A 12,297-nucleotide genomic window follows, 5' to 3' on the forward strand; every position below is an offset into this window, starting at 1 on the left:
ATAAAAAAATATAAAGGGTGGTGCCTCTGTGTGTCTGTTTGTGGGACGGGGGGTACACCCTCTCCAAATGTCCAAAGATATTTTAATGATAATATGTTAAATTTCACCATGTAAATCTATTTGTGCCAACCACAAAAATACACAAAAATTTAGAAATGTGAAAGAAAATACAGTAAGTCAAAATTTTTGTAAAAATGTTCAAGTCAATCTTTAAGAAATCAAGTCAAAAAGTATTTCTTTCTAAATAACAATTACTACATCTACTATTTAATAAAGGTCAAAATCGTGATAAATTGTACTGGCATGGTCAAAAACAAACAAACATGCCATTAAATGCGCCAAAAATTTGATATGAATGTTTATATTAAAGCAGTTACAGTAGTGCAGTGGTTAGCACTACAGCCTCACAGCACGAGCGTACAGTGGTTCAAACCTGCCAGCCAGCTGTGTCGGGGTTGGACGCTCTGTATGGGCTGCATGGGCTTCCTCCCACAGTCCACAGACATGCATCTCATGTCAACTGGTGATTCTAAATTAAGAGTAGGTGTGAGTGTGCATGATTGTTGGTCATTCTGCAGACCAGCAACCACGTGTTAGCATTAATTCACCTCTTAGTGACATTAACATTTGATTTTCACTTGTATTAATTTATTTAAAACGTAGATTTTGTCATTTTTATATTTTTGAGGCTTTTAATAGAAGCAGATTTATTTAATGGGTATTCTTTACTTCTTTATTTAGTTTTTTATTTATTCGTGTTTAATTATGGCAGTTTCAGGCTTCCACAGCTGTAAGACCAAATGTATCCTTATGAAGTCAAAATATTTCCCACTATAGCTCATGATGGCGGGAAATCTGTAAGAAAAAGTGAGGAAAATGTGTGCTCTAAGTATTTCCACCGTTAATTAAATATACAAACCACAGACATCAGCAGCAGTAGGACGTCAAACCTCGTTTCTCTTGGTCCCCAAGTAGCCACATTGTATATACTTTAGATTAACAATATCTGTGTAATTATTTTATTCTGCAGCTTAAAGCAGTTTTTCAGCCTCCCCTGTAGGAAGCTGATGAATACAAAAATTAGTTTTAACCAAGAAGACCAGATCTCTGTGTTCGTTTCTGAAGAATGGGCCACTGGCTCAGTTAAATTTGATTCAGGATACGTAGACTTAGAAGTGGGTTTAATAGCAGCCACGATTAGAGCTCATTGCAAGGAAATCAGCACGCATTTATAGTTAAAGAAAAACACATTAAGAGGAAAATTAATTTACATTATTTGAATCTCACCTCAGTGTGAGTCAATGACACATCTTTAATATCATCTGTATCTATAGGATCCTTTTCAGAGGGCTTCGTTTCTTTCTCTCGCACTTAGACACGAGCTTTTGTGTGCATGGATTCAACAGCTAGAAAGACGCGAGTACACACTATGTCTCAAAGCCTGACACTTCTGAGACTGAGATATAAACCAATAAAAAATGCATGATTAAGAGTGAAAAGGCAGACCTTCTGGTACAGAGCTAAATAAAGTAAATATATAATGTGAAACAGTGTGAAGACAGTAAAATGGTGTCAAAGTCAAAGGTGGGAGTAATTTCATCCTCTTTTCAAACGCTTTTAACAAACGCAGATAGACAGGGAGGCAGGTAGCACAGTGTGAAGGTGCATGGATTCATTCATGTATGCATGCATGCGCACATATATATGCAGGACCTGTGTGGAGGTGAGAAAACAAAAGGCAGCCTGCTACATTTTAAAGAAACTTTCAGGGGGGACACACACAGATCACCCGAGGCTCTTATCTCAGCAGCACCTCTGGGCTCTTGGTGCGACAGCTTTAATGTGTCCAAATGAATGGCAGCCACTATTCTTCTGCTGGATCGAGCTTTAAGAGACAGACACCTTGGGAGAGGAGCGGGCAATCACATTCACGCAAGTGTTTTCTTTAATGGCTCGGGCTATTTTCCATCTATTTTCTGCACTTAGATCAGCTGAAATCCCAGTTTCTGAAAGGGATGATGCTGACTATTAAATACGGCTGAAAGAGTGCCATTTCCTTTGACACGCAACAAGGTTTTTATAGACCTGGGTTAAACGGCATTTGAAAAATGCTTTTCTTTGTTTTTCTGTAGCTGGAAATGCAAGATTTAATGTTCGTTTACGATATAATCCTGACCCTCGGATTCCCTCAAGAAAATAAAACAAACACAAGCAACTGCTGTCGGATAGAGAGCTGACAGCTAAAGTTTTTATTTAAAATTTTCAAGGCAAGTCAGGCAGTGCTGGTTTGTTGTAAGACATCAAGGAGGCAGTGCATTTAAATACTGAAAGATGTAAAGATAAAATGGATTCTTTTAAAGTCAAACATGCGTAGTTTGCTCAATCATCTTTGGTCTATTGTCATATAAACCTGCAGTATCATAATAACAATAATAATAATAATAATAATAATAATAATAATAGCAACCAGCATGTCCTCCTCTCACAGCTGTCAGGCTTGGTGACTGATGAACAGTGCTGATGCTCTGATGCGAGAGTCTCTCTTCTCTCGGTTCTGCTTCAGCCTCCGGAGCACAGGGGCGCTGCCGCTCTCACCTGCCCAGGGAGCGTCACCTGCCACTGGAACACACGGCAAACCTGGTTGGACATCTGCACAGAGATCACCGCATATTCATTTTAGGCACGAGTCTGAAAATGGGAGCTAAAGGGTGGGCTAAAACAACTGAAAGCAGGTAGAGAATAAAGAGGTTTTCTCTGATTAGGAAATATAGGTAAGTCAGAGGGAGCGAAATGGCTCTCGGCCTGAAAGGGAGCCAGTTATTTCTCCCTTTTGTGTCTGTATCTTTCCCTTTTAACAGTGAATTTGCATAACTTCTTGCCTTTTTTAAAAATAAGTGGATGAAGATCATTAGAAGTATTAATGCAAACAAATACTAAAAGCTGGCATCTAGAATTTCTCTCTTTTTTTTTAAACTAATGAAAAACATCTAAAAGCATATGTCCTGGTTACATCCTGGTAGGCACTTTGCATTTGTAACTAACCTCCTGGTTGTAAGCCACCGACCACTCACATCTGCCCTAGACTCATGTGGTATTTGCACGAACACTTTGAGTTTAATGAAACGTGTCACGTGCATTTATTTTTGGACGACTAAGTTATAATCATGAGAGCCATCAATACTACAGAAGGGCTGGCTCGCATACGTCTTCAACCCAGCAGCACAGAAGATCTTTACAACCAATCAGCGTCACCTATTCAGTACCCTACCACATGTGAAATGTAGCCACAGTGAAGTTGACTTTTGACCTTTTTAGTTTTGTCACAAGCCGCTAGCGACATGGAGACAAGCGCAAAGGTGTCCTTAGGTCTTGGTGCCAAGACGCCACCCACAGCAATCAGGAGACAAATGTCACTCCCAGCTTGTCATTTATGCACAGAAACCCTTCTTTATTAAACATTTAAATGCAGTGGGTGTGTTATTTTTGATGTGCATTGAACACACACATGCATTATTTTTCACTGTGCAGGGTTTATGATTTAATGGGTATATTTCCAACGCTAAGATAAACAGCAAGTCAAAGCAAACCTAAACAGATGGTGAGAAATGGCTCACTGATGATCTGCAACACTGTCACTCCTACTTCCTCGCAGGTCTTGACCTATCAAACAGAACCCACTGCATTTCTCTGACATCATCAGCTTCAGACAAAACGGCAGGATCCGATGTCTTGAGATGAGAGCAGGTTGATATAAATGGTAACATCTTCATCGTTCTACACTATCAGACATTTCTGTGAAATTGTGTCTAGTTGGTAAATGAAGTCTCCATGTAAAGTCCAAAGCTGTTTTGTGAGGTCAGAGTAACGCTGATCTTCCACCACCAAGTTCCACTCATCTTTGAGTCAAAGTGAATGTTTGTGCCCAATCTGACAGCATTTATGAGATATCAGAGTGGGACATATGGAAGGCAAATTAAACTGGCCTCTTTGAGCAGGGAAACAAATGCATCATATTTATATACAATAGACACAATTAACAATGAACAACAGTAAGACCGATCCACTTAACCCTTATAGTTCAGGTTAATGCGCCCTATTTTAATATATGACAAATATTTGAACAAAATCCAGATTGGAGACTCTGGTTCCCCCAACCTTATGTTTGAAATACCTGGCATAGAAATTATATGTGGTGCACATAAGCAACAGAGGACACACAGAAGTCAGAGGGTGCCTTGAGAGACAGTGCCTTGGAGCAGACATACAATCAGAACTGGTGGCATGGTGGTGGAGTGGTTAGCACTGTCGCCTCACAGCAAGAAGACTGGTGTGTTTATCCTTGGTCGGGCTTTTCTGTGTGGAGCTTGCATGTTAAACCCATTGAAGCAGGTTTTCTCTGGAGACTAAGGCTTCCTCACACACTCCAAAGACTTGTTGGGTTAAATGGCGATCTAAATTGGTCACGGATGTGAGGTAAATAAAGAGCCTCAAGTGCACACAGTTAAAGTGTGACTTGTAGTTAAAAGACCTTTGAGTGTTTGGTAAGGCTAAAAAAGTGTATTCATCTGTTTGTGCTCGTGCCTTGCACCTGAAAGCACAAATAATGTAAGAAAACAATCTAATAAACAAATTAGAATCAATTTATTGTGATCTCATTGTAATTTAAGCTGATTAAAGAGTTCTAGAAGGTCATAAGATTATAAAGGCACCTGAGCTGTCATTTTGCTGAGTGTGGGAACACATGCACAAAACCCAGCATTCGTTTTGGCAGCTATGTTTTCATGTTTTAGATAGAACAAAATCGGATATTGTGTGATAATAGATGCTTTTTTTCCAAAAACAAGTGTTGTAAAATCACTCTCTGTCTTTGAAGCCTTAATTAAGCATGAATCATTCATGTATTAATGGCAGACAGGCCATTTATAATTAGCCAGCGTCACACTGTGAAGGTACTGTATAGTATATGGTTAAGAAAACACCATGCTTGTCAGCGTACCCTGTGGTTGATTTGAGGGTGGTGGTTCCTGATTGTCTCCCATTGCTCTCCTCCTCCTCTGGAGCACCATCAGGAGCTCTGCTTCGCCCACATTTCGGCCAGTTCCCCTCCTGGATGGCACTCTGCGGAGGTGCTGACGCTTCATGTTGTCCTGATGTATTAAATAGTTAAAGATGGATCAAACACAGCAGATCAAGCTGCCATGCATCGCTCACGGCTGTAAGGGTTTTTTTTTCTTTTGCAACACAGATGTGACTTTCAGCCCACAGTGAAATTTGATTTTATAGTTATTACCAGCATTCCTTTCAACTCCAGGATGGCTGACTTTCTGTTGTCACTTTTCTGGTCCTGTAAGAAAAGTGTGGATTGCAAAAAAACAAATATCTGTCACTGACACAGATCACAGCTGTGTTATAACAGAAAATGAAGAACGGCGGGATAACTGACCTTCCAGGAACTGTCGTCCTCCTGTGAGAAGAAGTTAGATGGTTATGAGACAGAGTTTATATTTATTTCTGCAGGCTATGCTTTTTTATCAGTTTCTTTGGAAAACACTCATATATCAAATGTCAATTCACAGTGCGATTTTTCTACCTGTATTCTCTTCATAGGTCTCAGGATGATGCCTTTCTTTATTCTCTCCATCATTTCATCCACTGCTCTTGCCTTCATGTCCAACAAGGGAGCTGCTTCTTAAGTAATGAAAATGAATATTGGTGCTGAGATTGCTTTCTTAGTCTTCTATGACAGTTTTTTTTAAATCAGTGTGGTGTATTGTCCCTATTTTGACAACTTCCACTATTTAGGTATAACATTATGACCGCCTGCCTAATATTCTCCTTTTGATGCCAAAACAGTCCTGACCCATCAAGGCAGGGCCTCCACTAGACCCTGTAGCAAGTCCTGTAAAAAGTGATTTGAGGCCCCCATGGACTTGTTTGTCCAGCACATCCCACAGATGCCCGATTGGATTGACATCTAAGGAATTTGGAGGCCAAGTCAACACCTCAAACTCGTTGTTGTGCTCCTCAAACCGTTCCTGGATCATTTTTGCTTTGTGGCAGGACAGATTATCCTGTTGAAAATGGTCACAGCCATCAGGGAGTTCTGTTAACATGAAAGGGTGAACATGGTCTGCAACAATGCTTAGGTAGGTGGTACATTTCAAAGTAACATTCACATAGATGACAGGACCTGAGGTCTTCCAGCAGAACATTGCCCAGTGCATCACACTGCTTTCGCCAACTTGCTTTCTTCCCATAGTGCATCCTGGTGCTCCCCAGGTAACTGATGCACATAACTGGCCATCCATGTGATGTGAAAGAAAATGTGATTTCTCAAATCAGGCCACTTTCTTTCATTGCTCCATGCTCCAGTTCTGATGCTCACATGCCCATTGTTGGTACTTTCAGAGGTGGACATGGGTCAGCATGGACACCCTGACTGGTCTGTGGCTTTGCGGACCATACTCAACAAATTGTGATGCTCTCTTTCTATCAGAACATTTTCAGCAATTTGAGCTACAGTAGTTCGTCTGTTTAGACCACACAGGTCAGCCTTCGCTCAATGTGAATCAATGAGCCTTGGCCATCCATGAGCCCGTCAGCGCATCACCGCTGTTCCTTGGACAGCTTTTGATAGACACTGACCACGGGAGTCTCTGAACACCCCACGAGAGCTGCAATTTTAGAGATGTTATGACCCAGTCATCTAGCCATCACAGTGAGTCAAAATCACTCAAATCCATACGCTTGCCCATTTTTTCTGCTTCTAGCATCAACTTTCATGGTAAAATGTTCACTTGCACCCAAATATTTCCCACCTACTAACAGGTGTCATGATGAAGACATAATCAGTGTTATTTACTGCACTGTCAGGGGTCTGTGTACATTTGCGTGTTTTGTATGTTTGTTCCATCAAATGTTTTATGCAAAGAAGAGATGCTGTAGAATTACTGCCTGAAAAAATTAAGATGCTTTCCAGGAACACAGGACATATATCAAGATGAGGGATCTCGTCAATAATCTAAGATTAAAGCAGAGTCCCTGTTAAATCTCAGTGCTTTATGCTGAAGGTTATGTTGCGTGTGGTTAGACGTACTGTTTAAATCATCAGCAGCCTTGGCACCATGTTTCTTCCTGCTCTTCAGGAAATCCTTAAAGCTAGCGGGAGGCAGAGAAAGGGATTATGTCTCTGAAATCAGTCGACCATTGAGTTTTACATATGGACATTTAATATTAAAACATCATCCTCACCAGCATAATCACAACCAACTTAACTCAGCTGATGTGCATTCAATATCTAAACCATCCTGTGAAACTTAGACTTGTATTCTTAGTAGTAGACGAAGCTATGGCTTATGTTTTTCATACTTGGTAACAGTAGTGGGAGGCGGAGGAGGTGGAGGAGGCGGAGGAGGGAGAGGAGACAGTGAAACGAAGTCAGGAATGGCTTTCTCTCCTGGTTCATCACTTTTATCATCGCTGTTGAGTGTCTGTTGTAACTCTTTCACTAAAAAGAAAGAGAATAGAGAATGAGAAATAACAAAAGCTGATATGGATGAGCTGATTAAAAGTCTCTTTAATGCACCGGTGCTCAAACTGATGAGGCACAGGGGCACGCTGGAAGCGAATCACTGGTTGCACATCCGTTTGAAGGTGATGACCTCCAATCACTGCTTCAAGAGAACCTGAATATTTCTAAGACATCAGAAGACTTTTCTAAAATATATTCCATGTCATGTACAGTTATTTTGTTGTGATAAGGTCATATCTTCAGGCACAAGGGAGTACCTTCTTCCTGGAGCTGGGTGACCAAGCTGTTAGCGTCAGATAGCTGAGTTTCTAAAGTCTTCCTCTCCTCCTCGCTCTTCTCCAGCTGCTCTCTCAGGTTCTGCAGCTCAGAGAGGGCACTGCTCTCCTCCACAGCACTCTGGCTCTGTTTTAACTGATCACAGGAGAGCAGAGGCATGATGAAGATATCAGTTATTTCCACTATGTTCTGTTATCGTGACACTCTCAGTGATCACGTTTACCCACCCGGTCCTGGTAGTAGAGTTGTATGTCACACAGGGCTGTGCTAAGTTGGGATATCTGTTGCAGTGCCTGCTCCAGCTGCACCTGCATTTTCAGGTCTGTCTCTGAGGCCTGGGCCGCCTTCTGCTCCAGGATCATCTGATGGGGGAGAGAGAAACAAATGGAGCTTTGACAATTTCAACACATATTTGGATTCTTTCTTTTTAAGAAAATGGAAAAGAAATACATCACTGACAATGAACCATAATTAGAGGAAAGATGAAGTGAGATCTAAAGGACTGGTTGCTGATTGTCTCCCAGCAGGTGGTTGTCAAACCAGCATTTGACTGAACAATGACTTGGAAGCTTTGTTACGTATTACTCATCGGCTTCACTGAAGAGCAGCGGCAATGCAAACAGGATTATTTTTCTGTGAGACAAAGCATCATTGTTCTCGCATTGTGACAAAAAAAAAATGTCAGACTTTGCCTTGAATCGTTTGGAAAATGTGCTTCTTTCTTCTCTGCTGTGGAAAATGAATACACCAGCTGTGCTTAATCATTGCTGTGTAGATCTCCTCAATCAGCAGAGTGCTCTAAACAAACCTTTTGCTCTTTTGCACAGGCGTTTGTGACATGTGTTAATGTTGTGCTAGTTGTGCACACAGTTATATAGGCAAAATGCTGGGTTTGAGCAGATTTGATTAGTTTTCGAACCAATAAGGGAGGCGCAGTTAGCACTGTTGTCTCACAGCAAGAGGCTTCTTGGGTTGAACCTTCTGAATGGCTGGAGCTTTCGTGTATTCAAACATTTTCCATGTGCCAGTTGTTTTTCTGGTTTCCTCTCGTCTCCAGCAATATGAGCATTAGGTTAACTGGTGATTGCAAATTGGCTGCAGGTGTGTCTCTCTGTGTTGACCATGTGACAAACCAGCAGCCTGATCAGGGTGAGCTGGGCCCCTGTGATCCTCAAGCTCTTCTATCACTAACTTGGATAAGTGGTTAAGAGAAGTAATGCACATGTGTAGCCAAAAGAAGTGCAGAATGATCGTGCTTCGCAATACTGCAAATGTTACTATTGATCTGATACCAAGTAAATACAATGCCAGGATTGCTGATACCAATACCGATAACAGTACCGTAAAGACAGCTTATGTAGGACAGAGCAGTTTGTCGTGATTTTTGAGCTGGATGCTAATTCTGAACGCATATTTATGACCACTAAATTTTCCACAACAATTAGCACAATTGTGTCGTGCTGGTATCGATCGAATACCAATACCAACATTGGTATCGGTGCTATCGATATTTGGATCGAGGAGCTCGCCTCTAATGCACACAGACTGCTGAATTAGACACAGGAAGGATCAGTCATTCAGAGAGAAGACAGAGACAGGAAATCAAGGCACGGGAGACGCGCAAGGAAAAGCAGTTGCCAAAGTAAAACAGGAAGTGGAAGCATGTAGGACAAAGAAAGGCAGGAAACAAAACATGATCAACGGGAAAAGAACAACAATGACATCAAAACCGAGATGTCATTACATTACATTACATGACCCCCATGTCATTTCCTGACATGGGGGTCCACAGCTGAGCAGCTGCTGTTGATATCATCTGTAGGTGGCACAGTACTTTGTACACATAGTCTTGTAATGTGTTCCCCAACCAAAACACTGTAAGTGACACAAAAAAAAAAAAAAAAAAAAAAAAGCTGACCACACCTAAAGAAGTATCCTGACAGAGATAATTATAACCTTAGAGATGGTCTGGTGTGGTGGTGATGGTTAATTTAAATGACACAAATAGCCAGATCCAAAATAAAATCCGCTAAGAAAACCTGCTACGTGTTATTTTGTGTGTAACTGCCCCTAATACCCTTTAATTCCCCTCAAAACAATACAAGGGACGTGACCTCAGTGCACTCTGCTTATAATGGGCGTCTCTCTGATAGATTTTCTAGATTTTTTTTTTTGAGAGCAGGTCCGTGATCAGAGAACAGGAAGTGTAAGAAAATGAGGTTTTCATTTCTGTGTTTTTACTATCGGGACAAACTGAAGCAGCAGCTTGGTGTCAGAGCATGCAGCACGAGGCTCCGTGCTGCAAATTACACCGCTTCAATCTGTGGGCTCCCTTTAGCAGAGACCAATTTTCACACAGCAATTAGCACAATTATTTCATACATACAACACACACACACACACACCCCGAGCACACACACTGCAACACAAAGGAACAAAGAAGCACACACAGAAAAAAAAAAAAAAGCTCCAAATCTTTCCTGTTTGAGGCCCCCTCATCATTATACCACCGTGCATCACACAGGAGAGTTGTGAATTGTTGTTTTTTCAAAACACATGAAAACAGACAAATAGTGGTGCACACAAGAGGCATTCAGCGCAGGGGGGTCTTTTACCATGAATTGAGAGTAAAGGGGCTGAATTGTGTGGAGAGTCGGGGGTCCTTTTCACAGGTAAGGACCCCTGTGAGGAAGCCCATTGTGCGCCTGTCCAGTAAATGGAGGAGGCTGCGCACAAAAGCGACAATTGCTATATGCTCGGCAAAACATAAAGGTGTCAGGCGAAGACAGGTTGTGCTTAAAGACCACTATTCTCCTTCGGCGGCAGTGATGACCACTAATTATGGTGCAGGGAGGGGCTAAATGGGAAGAGAGACAGCTTTTTTTTTTGGAAAGAAAAGCCCTTCATTATGGGAGCAGCTGGGACTGCAACAACTGTGCTGTGTGTGTGTGTTTGTGTGTATTCTGCTTGGGTATGTGTGTGTGTTTTTTAAGTGAATTGATGTTTTTCGTCAATGTGTACAAGTGCGTGTGCGCTTTTGTCTTGTCTCTTCATAGAGGCGACGCACATTTGACCAAAGTGTCGTCGGTGTGAGAAACGATGAATGGAGACCTCTTGTGCTGTCCCACCACATCAGCTGCGGTGCGACAGCAGAAACGTGTGTGTGTGTGTGTGTGTGTGTGTGTGTGCATCCCTCTCCCTTTCACTGGAGTGTCCGTCCGTTCCCCACACCCGCCCGAAGGTCAGCGCTAACACTCCTTGTCCCGTTCCTGTGGCACGACCTGTCACCCTCAGTATATATAGGTGTGAATATATGACAAAATGTTTTGTCCAGTGCTGAAAACACACACACACACAAACACACACACACACACAAATACACGCACGCGCTCGCACCTGGGTGGCTAAGACTTCAGCGTGTTGCCGGAGGCCCTGCTCCAGCTCCAGCTTCTGAGACATTTCTGTGAACTCATCGGTGACAAGCTGGGACACTGGGTGTGCACACGAGGGGGAGGGGGAGACACACAAAATAAATATTAATGACGAATTTATGATGCTTTTGATTTAGAAGCAAGCAGACTCCTGATTGCATAATGGTTTAGGGTGAATGTCATTTATGAATTAAAAATACACAATGTACCAAATATGGCTCAGATATGTCTATAAGATGGAGAAAAAATTGCATAACTAGAAGTGTGTGTGTGTGTGTGTGTGTGTGTGTGGTGTGTGTGTGTGGTGTGTGTGTGTGTGTGTGTTGGTTTTGTGTGTAATTTCAGTGACATGCTCCTTAATTGCACTCAAAGCTGGACTGTTGTTACACTGAAAAATTAATGAATCACAAAAATGAATAATCTCAAGTCTGTTGACTCATGAAAGGATTTTTTAAGTGAATCAATAATGAAAGTAATCTTCAGTCTTCAGTCTCATCTAATCAGGACTTACCTCGTTTGAGTTTATTTACAGTCTTGCTTTGTTTGTTCAGTTTCCTCAGAATGGCCTCCTTCTCTGCAACCTCCAGAGCAAGCTACCACACACACACACACACACACACACACACAGATAAAACACGAACTTCAACATTATGACATGTTATAGTCTTATGGTTTGATGATTTACATTTGTTTTATTGTAACAAAGAAGCAGCTGTAAGGTTCGCTTTCACAAAGCAGCCAGTCCCTTTGACTGTACATGAAAGATGGATGTCACTCGCTGGTTTGCAAAGTCTTGTTTTAAACCATTGAGCTTTTTGAAACTGGACTCGATGAGCGAGGGCAGATCTGACCAACAGTTCTGAGTGCTGGGAGAGACGGCAGGTGTCACCACTCATTACAGCGTCATGCAAACCTTATTTTAAAGTTTCTCCAAAGAATCTGATTCATACTGTTTCAACATCTCCTTCTGAATCATATTTGAGCTCCTGTGTGTGGTAAAAACTGTCAGAATCATGTCTTCAACCCGGCCACAGCAAAAGCACCAGGAGATAAAAATCA

At 41.7% G+C, this 12,297-nt stretch overlaps 1 protein-coding gene across 3 annotated transcripts in view; it reads right to left on the minus strand.

Moving 5' to 3' along the window:
* Positions 1-2,226: 2,226 nt before the first annotated feature.
* Positions 2,227-12,297, minus strand: part of shtn2 (shootin 2) — a 13,197-nt gene continuing 3,126 nt past the window's right edge. For 2 of the 3 annotated variants that reach the window (XM_042226711.1, XM_042226709.1), the window contains 11 exons: positions 11,750-11,831; positions 11,204-11,298; positions 8,035-8,169; positions 7,789-7,942; positions 7,369-7,507; positions 7,097-7,158; positions 5,591-5,688; positions 5,444-5,464; positions 5,291-5,344; positions 4,997-5,147; positions 2,227-2,649 (listed from right to left, as the gene is read on the minus strand). In XM_042226711.1, the coding sequence (XP_042082645.1) occupies positions 2,492-2,649; positions 4,997-5,147; positions 5,291-5,344; positions 5,444-5,464; positions 5,591-5,688; positions 7,097-7,158; positions 7,369-7,507; positions 7,789-7,942; positions 8,035-8,169; positions 11,204-11,298; positions 11,750-11,831 (1,149 nt within the window). In that variant the 3' untranslated portion in view covers positions 2,227-2,491. The remainder of the gene's footprint in view (positions 2,650-4,996; positions 5,148-5,290; positions 5,345-5,443; positions 5,465-5,590; positions 5,689-7,096; positions 7,159-7,368; positions 7,508-7,788; positions 7,943-8,034; positions 8,170-11,203; positions 11,299-11,749; positions 11,832-12,297) is intronic. The other variant, XM_042226710.1, reaches the window with a different exon arrangement.

The sequence above is a fragment of the Haplochromis burtoni genome, unplaced genomic scaffold (assembly GCF_018398535.1).
Source record: "Haplochromis burtoni strain Fernald_Lab_line unplaced genomic scaffold, NCSU_Asbu1 Contig_224, whole genome shotgun sequence".
Taxonomy (NCBI): Eukaryota; Metazoa; Chordata; class Actinopteri; order Cichliformes; family Cichlidae; genus Haplochromis; species Haplochromis burtoni.